This window comes from Anabrus simplex, chromosome 2 (genome assembly GCF_040414725.1).
Source record: "Anabrus simplex isolate iqAnaSimp1 chromosome 2, ASM4041472v1, whole genome shotgun sequence".
NCBI lineage: Eukaryota > Metazoa > Arthropoda > Insecta > Orthoptera > Tettigoniidae > Anabrus > Anabrus simplex.
This window is the reverse complement of record NC_090266.1, coordinates 772,456,055-772,472,242: the sequence shown is the minus strand read 5'-3', so window position 1 is coordinate 772,472,242 and position 16,188 is coordinate 772,456,055. Positions and strand designations below refer to the sequence as shown.

The 16,188-nt window shown below is 41.6% G+C and overlaps 1 protein-coding gene across 3 annotated transcripts in view; it reads left to right on the top strand.

Annotated features, from left to right (window-relative positions):
* Nucleotides 1–2,238: 2,238 nt before the first annotated feature.
* LOC136864446 (glycylpeptide N-tetradecanoyltransferase 2) overlaps nucleotides 2,239–16,188 on the top strand; it is a 298,318-nt gene continuing 284,368 nt past the window's right edge. For 2 of the 3 annotated variants that reach the window (XM_067141451.2, XM_067141450.2), the window contains exon 1: nucleotides 2,240–2,574. In XM_067141451.2, coding sequence (XP_066997552.1) covers nucleotides 2,498–2,574 — 77 coding nt within the window. In that variant the 5' untranslated portion in view covers nucleotides 2,240–2,497. Of the gene's footprint in view, nucleotides 2,575–16,188 lie in introns of all 3 variants that reach the window. The other variant, XR_010859313.2, reaches the window with a different exon arrangement.

Below are 16,188 nucleotides of genomic sequence, written 5' to 3'. Positions count from 1 at the left end.
AATATCAATGGAAATGTATGTACGGAAATGGATAAATAAATTAAGTCTAGAAAGAATGTGTTATAAGATATTAACTTCAAAGTTACTAAAGCAATTCTGGATAAATGAATGAAGAATTATTTAACAGGTTATTATTTAAAGACTAAAATTAGACATATAATCAAGATGTGAAATGGACTGCTGTGAAAGAGCTTGATCTTTCATTTATGCATTACTTTTTTTAGCTTTAAAAAATTCTGCCTGAACGTTCACGGTTAGATTTTCCTTTTTCTCCTTTGAAAGCATTGTATCATCATATTAAAACACTTCTCAACCAAAATATCGGCACATTCTTTACACACATGATTCAATGAATTTACATTTAAGAGGTGGACAATTTTCCTTTTAACTTGAAGCCTACTAACAGAAAGAAAATCTGTACATTTAGCCACAAAAACATTCAAACTTTCCTTGTAAGCAATACTTGTCATAATGCCATTACATTAGGGTAAATCAAATTTGCATCATCAAATTGTTTCAACAAAATATGTACATTTCTTAAATCACCCATATTTTCTTCAGTGCTTGACAATGCATTACGGCATTCCAAATGGGGTAATTTGGAACACAACCAGCCACACTCATATGCATATGTATTTTCTTGAATTAAATCAAACCCACAGATCACACCTACAACAACACATCGGTATTGAAGATTAACTGCTGCACTATACAATAAAATATGCGTATTATGTTTTAAGCCAGTTAAAATATGGGTCGAGCAGGTCAGAAGATTATGAGATACTATAAAAATCTCTTTGACACTGGAAGAAATTACATGCAAACACAATATTACTTACATTTTCTTGTCACAAGGCAAACGGAAGAAAGACCGCGCATTCTTCTCTACTTCATAGTTACTGCAGCCAAACACAGCACATACCTTTCCCCTCCTGTTGAGTGGATATATCAAGGAATGCCACACGCTACTATTTAATTATTTCAACTCACTGAAAACGCTTAAATAAGACCAAAAACTTCACACACAGATACACGTGCTCTTACGACAGAATCAGTAGTTCTCAGGTCAATCCGCTAGAGGGAGCTCTAATAGCTGTCCCTCGATATCTCGCCGAGATACACGTGCTCTTACGACAGAATCAGTAGTTCTCAGGTCAATCCGCTAGAGAGAGCTCTAATAGCTGTCCCTCGATATCTCGCCGAGTGTCGCGTAATGTCTCTACTGTATTTGCTAGTACTGACCAAAATATTGACAGTAATAATGATCATGTAAGGTCGCTACAATATTGATGCCTACTGTCAGTATTATTGACTCAGTATTACTGGTCGGTATTACTGAGAGTGTAGGGTCTGCTTAACTTTTCTTCCCGGAATCGTCTTAACATGATAACACAAATGCTATGTTTCACGGTACATAACTTCTGAATGTGATTCACTCCTCTCATTTGATCTTAAACGGTGCTCTCGGCAGTGTTTAAACATGACTGGTTGTACATCGGTTTTAGACAGTGTCTAAGTGATAAATAACATATCTGCAATGCGGCAGCCATACTGAGGCATTGTTTAACCGTAAACATCGTCTACATACCGTTTCTGCAATCGGCCCTTAGTATGTTGCCAAATACTAAATTATTATTAATTATATAATCACGCCGTAATTCTAGTTAATTTGAATACATGTGCAATATTGTTCCTTTCGTAAAAGTTTTATTGTTTAGTATTGAATCAAAATGTCAACAAAAAACTATTGTTACTGCACTTATGTTGGTAAACTGTTATCCTTTACCTCTCTATCAAACTTTTCTCAGAGAGCATCAAAATACTTGCTATTTTGTAGCTTTTTTGTTTTTGTTTTGACGTATATCTGCTATCCCCACTTCTAATTTCCAGTCACCGCTACTATCTACAGCCATCAATAAGGACTATTTTGGCGGCGAATTCTAGAGGGCTCAGAACCCCTGCCCAAATTTCTTTTGACTTCCATATCTATATGAATACTGGTAAGATGTAAATGCATGGGAAAAGCAGATAATTACGAAATGGATTCACTTTGGCAATGCAAAGTGTCTCGAGATACTGCTTACTGTGTCCCGTCCATTCGTAGGATCTTCATGGGATAGTAGACACTGGTTGTGAACGACGACTTTATGTATCGTTGGTTGTGTATCTGTGATTTTGAATATTCTCTGTGCTGCAAGGCACTTCGAAATACAGATGATAATGGCACTTGGAGTGTCCTATCCTTACACCCGATCCATGCATATGCTTTGCTAGGGAGTAAGCAAAATGTGGATCAAATGTCTTAGGATGGCCCTAAGCAGGTCTTTTTGATTTCTTTTAATGCTTCATTACACGAGCAGGTGTTTCGCTGCGACGTTTGATAGAAATGTATATCTTGTATTCTATAACGTTTTGATGGTTAATTATTGCTATTATCGTGTGCATGATTTTTGTATGAACTTTATAAGGACTTGCGTTATAAGCTGATCAGGTCAAAATGGGCGATTATGGAGACGTAGTTGCGAACGATGTAAAAAAGCCCGAAAAGTTCACGAAGGAATCTAAGTCGAAGAGGTAATATATAATCCGGTACATTTTTTTGTGTGAATTTCATTCATGTTGTGTATACGACATTGTTGTTAATGAAAATGGTCCACGGTCATCCATAACACTGTTCTACATTGGTGCGAACTTCCTGCTGGAATGATTTTTGTTGCGATCACGAACACCCTTTCCTCATTCTCTCCTGGCGTGTTGCGAACCGTCATGTTGGTTGTAACTAAGTGATGTAGGTGGTGGTAGCATTGTGGCCAGTTTTCTTGCAGATTCATGTCGTACAGTGTTTTCCCAATATTGGAAGAATGCTTTGATGATTTTTGTTTGTTTGTTTGTTATGAATAAAGAAGCTGTAGACGGTAGCTTTTTTCTAGAAGTTTGAATACCACTAGTCTGAACTATTGACTTCTGTGCTAGCAATATTATATTCATGGTGATTTTATTAAGAGAGCAGCACTGTACTGTGAAGAAATGGCATTGTTATGCAAATGCAGCCAACTTTTCGTTGGTTAATACAACCTAACCTAACCTAACCTAACTCTTTCAAAAGCTCAGGTCCGGTTTCCATGCTATGCCTAGCTCATACAAATGCAGAAGCTGCTATTGCCATCCTGTGCTGAATTAACTTGACTGGTGGAGTAACTACACAGCTATCATTGTTTCTGACACTGTGCCGTAAAATATTGTCCTATGTTGCATGCAGTATATCGGCAGAAATTTTAAGGCAGTTTGGGTTTAGGAAAGGTTATTCCACTGAAGCTCTACTTGTAGGATTCCAGCAAGATATAGCAGATATTTAAGATTCAGGAGGTCAAACGGACTGTGTCGCTATTGACCTATTTATGGCTTTTGATAGGATAGACCATGGGAAATTACTGATGAAAATGAGGGCAATTGGACTACACAAAAGATGGGTTGAATGGGTGGCTACATTCCTAGAAAATAAAACTCAGAGAATGAGTAGGTGAAGCATTATCTGATCCTGTAATGATTAAGAGGGGGGTCCCGCAGGGTAGAATTATTGGACCTTTATGTTTTCTTATACAGTGATGTGCAAAACTTAAGGACGAAGGTAACTTTTTCATGTTACGTCACTGCCAAGTAGCATGGCTTGATGAAACTGGAACCGTACATAGGAAGAACTGCTACAGTATGGTATGGTAGGCAACTGAAAGAAAAATGATTTGAGACGAACAGAAATGACGCTTTTATACAGAGACTGCGATAGATTTGTGTACGGCTTTGAGGGGTAAGGAGGGAGCACTTCCGGTTTCGTTAGTACAGCCAACTGAATCGAAATGAAATCTGGAATGAATCGATAATATGACCGATCGATATGAATTTTCTAAATCTGTGTTATTTTAAGCCAACAACTGTGTCACACACACATTATATAACATTTTTCGATGCAAATCTTATTCCTAGAGTGAATTATATAGTTTGGCTTTGCTGTGTAAATAACAACAGTTCTAGTACGTAAAGTGTACGCCAGACGTCGCACAGCGATGCATAGGCGATTCATAGTTTGTGTTTCAAAGATTGCCAGTACGAATCTCGAAGATTGCCGAGGTCGACCGCTTCAGCACTAGGGTGTAAATCTGTCGCTAAAAAGTGCGCAGATAGTAAATTACACGTAAGTCACTTTGACTCATGATGGTCTCCTGGGCATCACAAAAGTAGGGACATGGTTCGTAAAAGGTTGTGTGATCACCAGGACAGCAATGGATGCTCTGCAACGTGTTCCCATACTGGCCATAAGATTGGTAAGGAGTTCTTGTGGTAGGGCGTTCCATTCCTCCACCTGCAGGGTTGACAACTGCTGGATGGTCGTTGGTGTATATGGACGTGCTGCAGTATGCCTGCCCAACATGTCCCATTCTCGATGGGATTTAAGTCGGGGGAATGGGCAGGCCAGTCCATTCGCCGAATATCCTATTGTTCAAAGAGCTCCTCCACCTCTGCTGTTTGATGTCGTCGTGCATTTTCATCCATGAAAATGAAGTCAGCGCTGAATGCACCCCTGAAAAGACGCATGTGGGGAAAGAATACAGTGTCACAATGACGTTGACTGGTGGGTGTACCCCGTTTAAAGATTTGGAGGTCAGTACGCCCATGCAACGTTATGCCTCCCCGCACCATAACACTTGGGCCACCAAAATGATCATGTTCGAAAATGTTCCCACCTCTTGCCAGATGAAGGTACATCTAGATTCACTACACAGGCTGAATCTGCTCTCCGAGAAGAGATGCACCTCCACTTGCTCTTGGCACCATCGCATATAATGTCGCCGATGTGCGGGTGTCTACAGAACACAACGTAATGGTCGTCGGGCAAACAGACCAACCCCATGCAGTTGCCGTGCCACTGTGGAGGGTGAGATTGGGTGCCTTGCAGTCCTGTTAAATGTGGTTGCAATTGCACCTGCTGTTTGACGCGAGTTTCTTCTTGCATGTTGCACAATGTACCGGTCATTTGCTGCTGTAGTTGACCATGGTCAACCCCCTCCTTTCCTTCGGGCAGCGATGCCTGTGGTTCAGAATGCTCTTCATGCATGTGAAACAGTGCTGTGAGCAATACCAAACTCCTGGGCTACACTCGTCACACTTTGTCCTTCCAGTTTCCCGATGATTCTTCCCAGTGTGAAGTCCTCCAAATGTTGTCTCCGGGCCATGTTGTAATAACACCACCACAGTGAACCGTAAAATCTCGCTGATTGACTAACACTGTCTTATCCTGTTCCTTCAACTGGCTCATTTTGTGGGGCCAGACGCATTTGGTGCCATAGTCACGCTGACCTCGTGCCAGGTTTCTGTGAATGTGTGCAGCCTCCTGTCGGTAGATCTGATGGCACGTAAAAGAACTCCTGCGGGACAACATTCCAGCACCTTGGTGTCCCCGAAAACCGTCAAGTTGTTAGTGGGACATAGTCAAATAAGATTATTATGCATGTGTGGGAGACACCTCTGGCAACATGTTACCGCACTTTCATTCTTTTCCATCGAGTAGTCGATATGTTGCTACATCTGTCTCGTCCTTAAGTTTTGCACAGCAGTGTATATATAAATGATATGAGTAAAGATCTGGAATCACAGGTAAGGATATTTGCGGATGATATACTGTATGGAGTAGTAAATGAGTTGCTGGATTGTGAGTGGCTGCAGGGGGACTTAAACGATGTAGTGAGATGGACAGCAGACAATGGTATGAAAAGTCAAGTTGTAAGTTTCACCAAGAGGAAAAGTGGTATGTTTCGAGCTGTCAGTGGAGAGATGGCGTGGAATAACATCAGTAGACGAATAAGTTTGGTGTCTTTCAAAGTAGGAAAGTTCACAATATGAAGATAAAGCTGGAATTCAAGAGGACAAATTGGGGCAAATATTTGTTTATAGGAAGGGGAGTTAGGGATTGGAATAACTTACCAAGGGGAGATGTTCAATAAATTTCCAATTTCTTTGCAATCATTTAACTCTTTCGGACCCAGTGTCCCTGATCATGTACGCAGTTTTCTGCATTCTTTTTCTAATGCGTCAAGTCTAGTTACAACTTTTGAAACGGCTGTTTCTGCTTTTGGTAACTTAGTACAATCTATCTGGGACTCGTGGAAGTAGAGGAATAAATGCGCATCGGCTTGCAACCATGGCTGAGAATTCATCAGGTAAGACCTCTATATTTTTCGATTTAGTAAATTAACGTCATTGTATGGTTTAGAACTATTAATATTTAAAGTAAATTGCACGTACGATGATTAGATGGGAATAGTTTGACTCGGTAACCTTCCATTGATGTGTCATCTGTGTATAAAGTATGTACATGATCATGTCCATCCAGTCTCAAGGTTTGTTTACGTAAGGGATATATAACCTCAATTACTTTTCACTTCAAGAAGTATACATTGACAGTATAATTTACAATTATAAGCATGAAATAAAATAAAGTGATTGCTGTAACTGCCTGTAACAATAATTATCACATGTTAGGTCTAATATAATAGTGAATTACTTGTGGGTCTAGTGAAGTAAATTATATCAATCTGATTAGCCTATAACTGTTTTATTTTCTTATTCAGGATAGACTTACAATGTTTTATTTCTTTTAGGTCCATAAAACACAAGTGACAAATGCTTGGATGCATCTCAGGTACTGGATTTGTTGGAAGCAGATGATGTATCTGATGTGGATGACTTCCTCAGTGGTGGGGAAGATGTATTTCATCATGATAAGAATATTAGACCCTCACTGAGAACTGGAGTCAACTATCAACAGAAAACTCAGCACCTATCAAGTGATGAAGGGAGAGATGATGAAGAGGATGAAATTTTGACCGAAGGATCAGTTCATGAAACCCATGCAAATTTTTTCACTGAGTACATTAGGTGGCGCCGAAGGTCATTAGTTATTCCTGACCTTGAATGGGAGGCCCCAGAAGGGAATTGTGATGAAGTGCTAGCACCTGTAAATTATTTCCTTAGGTATATAAAACTGTCTTGCAGAGTGTACTGATATTTATGCTCTGCAGAACAACGTAACAAACTTCAAACCACAAGCCATGAGATTCAGGTTTTATTTGCTCTGCATATTGCCATTGGCTGCTTACAGTTTCCTGTAGTGAGACTTTTCTGGGACAGTGCACTAGGACTATCAATGTTCCTATATAACATGACTCACGACAGATTTCTCAGTTGCACAACAACTTGCATATCGTGAACAATTGAGATAGACCTGACTATTGCAGTGATAAACTGTTCATGGTACGCCTTCCTTACAGCGCTGTACGTGATTGCTGCTTGCAGTTACAACTAGAAGAAAATTTGTGTATCGATTACCAGATGGTTCCCTTCAGTGGACATTTTTCAGTGAAACAGTATGTCAAGAGAAGCCCTACCCTTGGGGGATCAAAATTTTTGTGCTGTGTCAAAAGTGGTTTAGCGTATGATTTCTTAGTATATCAGAGTAGCACAACGGAACTGAATCAGGATAATGTAAAGCAGTTAGGACTAGGGCAGCCGTGGTACTCCATCTGTCAAATTGAATTAACAACCGTGGTCACAAATTATCAAAAAATAACTTCTTTTCAACTTAACAACTTGCTCTGCACTCGAAGAAGTAACAGCATACTGGCAGCAGGTACGTGCCGAATAAAGAGGTTTGCTAGTCCACCTGTAATATCCGACAGTGATGCAAAGAAGAAAGGAAGAGGTCATAGGGATCAGCTTAGTAATGATGATGTGGTAATGGTCAAGTGGATATAACTTTACATCCTGCAGCCCAACTTTTATAACACTATAAGGAAGTGAAAATAATGCAAATTACTTGGAATTCCTTTGAGAGGAGAGATGTGGGTTACGTCGCGCATTCCTATCTACGAAATGTCACTGTAAAATTTGTTACAAATGGAACATAATAATTGCTTTTACACAGTTGAAGTCTAAAATCTGCGGTAAATTAAGAAATATTTTATTTTTGGTGAATATTATGTATGCCTACTTTACTACTTTACAAGTACTTTTGGTGCTACGCTCACAGTAACACACGTATGTCTTTTGTTTGTCTTACACTTTCAACAATTTCGTGTGTGATGTCTGTGTTCACTGAAGTTCTTCGCTTTCGTTTTATTGCTTCAGGTGTCAATGACATTTCCTGAATTGTATCGCGATATGAAAGATTTAATAGGCGACAAAAAGAAGAATTCTGTGAACTAGTGATTTATTGGTCCGGGGATCATGCTATTTTCGTTCGAACAAAAAAAATATTTATTGGTCCAGGGATCATGCTACTTTTCTTATCGTGAATACTATTGACCTCCATTTTGCTATTTCAACTGGCCGCTCTAGTCATATGGACAAAGAAAATGAGAGTCCACAGACATAGCACTCCCATTTCTCGGTGCTAGCCCTGGACCTCAAGAAATTAACAAAAGACGGCACCAGGAGCGAAATACGACATAAAGGCGTCCTGTTACAGGCCTTAAGTATGTATTCATATTTCTCTAATAACGACGGTGTTTCTTAATTTACCGCAGATTTTTCACTTCATTTAAGTAAAAGCAATTATTATCTTCCATTTGTGACAAATTTGACAGTGACATTTCGTAGATAGGAATGCGTGATGTAACGGAGATGTGTTCAGAGCGATATCTAGGAACCCACCATCCCGCCCCCAGAACTGCATTTACTTTTATAACCTAATGAAGAGAGCAGCACCAGCCATCGGCCATGGCTAAAGTAGCTACTTGCACTCTCATTGGTCAATGTTAACAGAACGTGATGTCATTGCCATCAATACTGATAAATACATTGCGTTACCAACCCCGGCTGAATTAAATCACAAACAAGACACAACATGTAAAGCAAACAATACGAAAAACACAGACCAATCGTGTTTCCACACGAAATTAGAGGCCTAGGGCCGCTTCGCGCCTTCTAACCATCCAGACCCATGGTCTTGTCCAGATCCTATCCTAACCATCTGCACGGCAAGAACCAATCCAGACCAGTGGTCTTGTCCAGGTCCTATCCTAACTGTCCGCACAGCAAGAACCAGTCCAGACCAATCGTGTTTCCACATGAAACTAGAGGCCTAGAGCCGCTTTGCGGCTTCTAACCGTCCAGACCAATGGTCTTGTCCTGATCCTATCCTAACCGTCCGCATGGCAAGAACCAATCCAGAACAGTGGTCTTGTCCAGGTCCTATCCTCACCGTCCGCACAGCAAGAACCAGTCCAGACCTATCGTGTTTCCATAGGAAACTAGAGGCCTAGGGCTGCTTCGCGTCTTCTAACCGTCCAGACCAATGATCTTGTCCAGATCCTATCCTAACCGTCCGTACAGCAAGAACCAGTCTTGACCAGTGGTCTTGTCCAGATCCTATCCTAACCTGCACGGCAAGAACCAGTACAGACCAATCTTATTTCCACATGAAGCTAAAAGGCCTATCATGTAACAGTAACCACCACATTAGTTCCTAAGTACACAGGTTGCCAGCTCTGGCATCGCTTCACAACATCCTTCCCGAGAAGGCTGCGAGCGTGTAAACAAATGAGAGTCGTTCCGCGCACAGCTGAATGTAGCGAGTAGTGGGCTGCGAGAAGTAAAGTTATGATGTCAAGTGGATGGACAGTCATTCTGTTGTACTTGCATCCAGTTTTGTTGGTATCGGGACAGAAGATACAGTTCTACAATGGGATTCAAAAACAAGCATGTTGATGTTACACGCCCTGAAATTGTGAAAATATATAACCATAGAATGGGTGGAGTAGATTTCCTTAATAACTAATCAGTCCATGCCAAATTTATATTGGGTCAAGAAAGTGGACTCTGAGAATGCTTTTTCATGTCGTGGATTTAGTTCCGTGTAACAGCTGGATTGAAAATCGGAGAGACTGTGAATTATCTGGTGTACCTAGAAAGCAAGTTATGGATCTGCTTCACTTTCACATGCGAGTTGCAGAGGGCCTTCTGAAGGTTGGTAAAGCAGTATATACAAAGAAATGTGGAAGACCATCGCTTGAACAAGAAGTAGAGGCAGCACCAACACAGAGAAGAGATGAGATATGTCCCACAGTGGAGGTTCAAAAGGATATAAATACTCATATGTCTCAGCACAATCAACAGAAAGAGGCAGGAAGATGTAAGAAGCAGGACTGTACTGGGAGATCGCATTTCCAATGTGACACATGCAATGTACATCTGTGCCTCAAAAAGGACCGTAATTGTTTTAGTGGATTTCATAGGATGTCTGAAAATAATGGCAAGTAATTAATGATGCGTGTGTTGGAGATGTATAATAGCATTTATAATGCCATTTCTATAGTTAGCTTATGACGATCTGTTGTACAAACTGTAAATTATATTCAAGTGGCTGAACGAAAGTAATGGCATCTCTTAGTGCAGTTTGTACATGAACATTCCATAAATTATACCAATATACTGTATAATCTCAAATACCACCCGCCACCGAATAAGCAGCCTTGAAACAGCTCTATATAGAATGGATGGCGGCTGAAAATCACACACTGACGCCAACTGGTCGCATTCAGCGCCCGGAAGTTCAGCTGCTGTGTTTGTGGATTTTATTTTGAAAGAACAACATTTAAAAAAAAAAAGTAAACCCAAAATTATTTACAATCTTTACTAACACACATCAAATGATTAGAAAATACAAATAAAAGTAAACAAACATTACCAGAAAGATATCCAACGAGTTCATCATCATCAGTACTAACTTCGAAACTTTCATCACCATCACCTTCCCACAAAATGTTGTCATCGCTGCCATCCATAGCATTAGAAATGCTACATTTCCTGAAGCTCTTCCGTATGAGGTCTCTAGGGATACAATTCCATGCCGTCAAAATCCACGAACACAGCAGCTGAACTTCCGGGCACTGAATGCGACCAGTTGGCGTCAGTGTGTGATTTTCAGCCGCCATCCATTCTGTATAGAACTGTTTCAAGGCTGCTTTAAATGGACGGTTCACGCAGACATCCAGCGGCTGTAGCCTAGAGGTCATCCCGCCCGGAATGACTGCTAGGTCTGTTTTCCCATCTTTGATATGTTTCTTCACAGCATCTGTTGTGTGGCCGCAGTAACTGTCGAGAACAAGCAAGCTCTTTTGTCCCAATAATGCACCAGGGCAACGTTGCCACACACACTTTACCCAGTCTTTCACAAGTGAACTGTCCATCCAGCCGAAGGTCCGAGATCTGACGATAACGCCAGCGGGTAGATTTTTAGGAAGCGTCTTTCGTTTGAGAACAATGTACGGCAACAATTTGGTTCCGTCAGCGAGAATACACAACATTACCATACACCGTTGTTTTTCATTACCACCTGTTCTAATGGTTACACTTTTCGCACCCTTAACATTCACAGTCCTGTCCACTGGCATTTCAAAGTAGACTGGCGTCTGATCTGCATGGCCAGTTTGGGAAAGCAAATATGCATTTTCTTTCCACAACAGAATTATGTGATGCTGAAATGACAATAACTTCTCACTGTAGGCACCAGGAAGACTCTGTGAAATTAAGTTACGTCTTCGTACGCTCAACCCATTTCTTTTATAAAAATTAGAAACCCATCCTCGGCTTGCCTTAAACCCTTCCGATGAAAGTTCCTTTACGATCTCTAATGCCCTTAGCTGACACATTTCGGTTGACACACCATATCCCAATTCCTGCCTTTCCGTCACTTATTTATAAAGTTTTTTTAAATTTCTGGAAACTGTACACTCAATCCACGAAAAGCTCTACGATCTCCACTACATGTTAATAGCACATTTTTCTTCTTTCTCCAATCGCGAATACACGTCTTGTCAATATCGTATTTTCTACCGGCGGCACGTTTTCCAATAATTTCGGCTTCCTGAACTACTTTCTGTTTCTCACTCGCAGTAAAACCTCGCAAACGCTTTGTGGAATTCATGTTGATACTCTGAGAACGTGCGTGAGACTGACGCCAAGTGTGGAAGTAGCGTATACTGAGAGGGGAGAGAGCATTGTTGCCAAGCTGCACCTGCGGTGATGCCCGATTTACGCGCATTCGGAAAGATAAATTTCCCAAAATTTTAAATAAGACCTGCACCCAATTTTGGAAGCAATATTTTCGAAAAAACAGTGTGGGTGGTATTAAAGATTATACGGTATATGGTCCGTTATTGGACATAATAAATTTTCCAGCTAACTCATTCCTGGTTGCCAGTGTTTCGCCCCAGTGTGCTAAGTTGGGCTCATCAGTTGGTAAATAGCACACCCACCAAGACGCATGGCTAGTACATACCGAGGAGGCCACTGCGTACACTACCAGCTGATGAGCTCAACTTAGCACACTGGGGCGAAACGCTGGCAACCAGGAATGAGTTAGCTGGAAAACTGATAATGTCCAACAACGGACCATATATATTGGTATAACAAATTTACTCATTTGGGACAAATACACTGACTGACAGAGCAAATGCAACACCAAGAAGGAGTGGTTCGAAAGGGATGAAAGTTGGGGAAAAAACAGAGACGGCACGGACGAATAATTGATGTTTATTTCAAACCGATATGCAGGTTACACAATGCGCACGGCATCGACTCAGTAGGATGTAGGACCACCGCGAGCGGCGATGCACGCAGAAACACGTCGAGGTACAGAGTCAATAAGAGTGCGGATGGTGTCCTGAGGGATGGTTCTCCATTCTCTGTCAACCATTTGCCACAGTTGGTCGTCCGTACGAGGCTGGGGCAGAGTTTGGAAGCGGCGTCTAATGAGATCCCACACGTGTTCGATTGGTGAGAGATCCGGAGAGTACGCTGGCCACGGAAGCATCTGTACACCTCGTAGAGCCTGTTGGGAGATGCGAGCAGTGTGTGGGCGGGCATTGTCCTGCTGAAACAGAGCATTGGGCAGCCCCTGAAGGTACGGGAGTGCCACCGGCCGCAGCACATGCTGCACGTAGCGGTGGGCATTTAACGTGCCTTGAATACGCACTAGAGGTGACGTGGAATCATACGCAATAGCGCCCCAAACCATGATCCCGCGTTGTCTAGCGGTAGGGCGCTCCACAGTTACTGCCGGATTTGACCTTTCTCCACGCCGACGCCACACTCGTCTGCGGTGACTATCACTGACAGAACAGAAGCGTGACTCATCGGAGAACACGACGTTCCGCCATTCCCTCGTCCAAGTCGCTCTAGCCCGGCACCATGCCAGGCGTGCACGTCTATGCTGTGGAGTCAATGGTAGTCTTCTGTGCGGACGCCGGGAGTGCAGGCCTCCTTCAACCAATCGACGGGAAATTGTTCTGGTCGATATTGGAACAGCCAGGGTGTCTTGCACATGCTGAAGAATGGCGGTTGACGTGGCGTGCGGGGCTGCCACCGCTTGGCGACAGATGCGCCGATCCTCGCGTGCTGACGTCACTCGGGCTGCGCCTGGACCGCTTGCACGTGCCACATGTCCCTGCGCCAACCATCTTCGCCACAGGCGCTGCACCGTGGACACATCCCTATGGGTATCAGCTGCGATTTGACGAAGCGACCAACCTGCCCTTCTCAGCCCGATCACCATACCCCTCGTAAAGTCGTCTGTCTGCTGGAAATGCCTCCGTTGACGGCGGCCTGGCATTCTTAGCTATACACGTGTCCTGTGGCACACGACAACACGTTCTACAATGACTGTCGGCTGAGAAATCACGGTACGAAGTGGGCCATTCGCCAACGCCGTGTCCCATTTATCGTTCGCTACGTGCGCAGCACAGCGGCGCATTTCACATCATGAGCATACCTCAGTGACGTCAGTCTACCCTGCAATTGGCATAAAGTTCTGACCACTCCTTCTTGGTGCTGCAGTTGCTCTGTCAGTCAGTGTATTTCAGGTTCCCTGTGGGAATCAACATCTACATCATCCCATAAATGTCAATAAAAATTATATATTTCTTTTTTTTTAATGTTTGCTAATGTTTATGGGCCTGTTAAGAACCCAATGTCTCTCAAAAAAAAAATTCTGTTGGTGGGAAAAAATTCAGGCGTGAAAGGGTTAAGAAAAGTCTAGGAAAACAACAGATAGGGAATCTGCCACCTGGGCAACTGCCCTAAATGCAGATCAGTATTGATTTATTGATTGATTGATTGATTGATTGATTGATTGATTGATTGATTGATTGATTGATTGATTGATTGATTGATAATTCTTCTGTTTTAATTATTGTGTTGATGGGGGTAATAGCACTTCATGGGGAACAATGCAAGTACCTAGGTGTTAGTATAAGGAATGATCTTCGTTGGGGTAATTGTATTAACGAGGTAGTTAAGAAAAGTTGCAGATCTTTTCACGTGGTTATGAGAGTATTTAGGGGTTGTAATAAGGATGTAGAGTATGTCTCCAGTGTATGGGATCCTCACCAGGGCTACTTGATACGAGAACTGGAAAAAATTCAAAGGAAAGCAGCACGATTTGTTCTTAGTGATTTCCGACAAAGGAGTAGCGTTACCAAAATGTTGCAAACTTTGGGCTGGGAAGACTTGGGAGTAAGGAGAAGAGATGTTCGACTATGTGGTATTTAATAATACCAATATGTTGTATTTTTTGTGCTGTCAGTGGTGAGTTGGTGTGGAATGGTATAAGTAGAAGAATAAGTTTGAGTGGAGCTTTTAAAAGCAGGAAAGATCATAATATAACGATAAAGTTGGAATTTAAGAGAACAGATTGCGGCAAATATTCATTTATAGGACAAGGAGTAAGGGATTGGAATAAGTTATCTAGGGAAATGTTCAATAAGTTTCCAAGTTTGTTGGAAATATTTAAGAAGCTAAGTAAACAATTATAAGTAAATGTAAATACGAGGTAAACAATTGATAGGAAATCTGCCACCTGGGTGGTGTCCCTAAATGGAGATCATTGATTGATTTAACCCTGTTCAATATGACAGTTGTCTTCCTAAAGACATCGTTACTGGCTAACGATATATCAGTGTCCCCTTCCTTGTTAACCATATTCTCTATGGAGAAGCAACTTGTCTGACATTAGTAGGAAACAAAAAACTAGAACTATGACGATTTGATCGATGAGTTCGATACCATTGAAAAGAGAGATGGAAATCTCTTACAATTGGTGGGTTAATTTTCATTTTCAAAACTTATCAGGTTCTGAATAGCTTACTCTGGTTTTGTGTAATTTTAAATATTACTTGTACAGTGTACTATATTCTATAGTTATTTCAGGTTGGTACTTGACTGTTGTTCTCTTTTGGAAGGTACATGCTATAATCGTGCCTAGGAACACTGGAATATTAAATCTGCCACTGAGTTGGAGACCAAGGCAACAGTGATTAGATTCAGTTTTTAATGCTTTAAAGATGATAGGTGTGGAATTAAATGAGGGCACTGGATAAGAGTTATGGAACGATCTGAGGCCACAGAGCTAGTCGCAAATAAAGGAGTGTGATGAGGTGCTTAGTTAATTCACAGAAGCTTGCAGACTGAAATGTTGAAAGGCATAACTGTCTGTAATGAAGATGCATGTACGTATGCTGGTTTAATATGGCTGGCTTAACCTGTTCGGTGGGCGATGCGGGGGGAACGCGGATATATCCGCCGATTCAAATTGTTATTTTTTTCTCAGTTGCCTGCCTGCAGAGGTTTATTTCTTTTTCAGCAGCGTATTCTGGATGAGTCTGCCCTCTGATGTGAATTTTTTCAGCTATGTTCTTCCAATACCAATGTGTCATCCATGAGTTGCATCTTAAAGAACGCAACTTAAGTCCGGGCAAGAACGACCTAAAGCCCAATAGCCTCGTGCTGAAGCTTTAGCGCATCGCCTAATCGTCCCTTGGATGCAATAATATTGCTGTAGGAGGGATTTCTAGAGATTATGATACTGAACAGACCTCTCTGATGACATTTTTGAACTGTGACCTGATTTATTATCCCCAGCCTTGTGTTCTTCCTTCACGACTGGAGTGTGTGTTTACTGCGAGTTACACAACATTTATTATCATATGCATCCGTAATACAGGCACAATTCATTATTTCCGTCCAAACTGCAGATACAACGGTTGTATTCAATCTTTTTCCTTAAATTTTTTCTGCTAAAATGTCTAAAAGGAATTACCGGCCCCCACCGTTAGAGGAAGATAATTTACTGGCCATGAT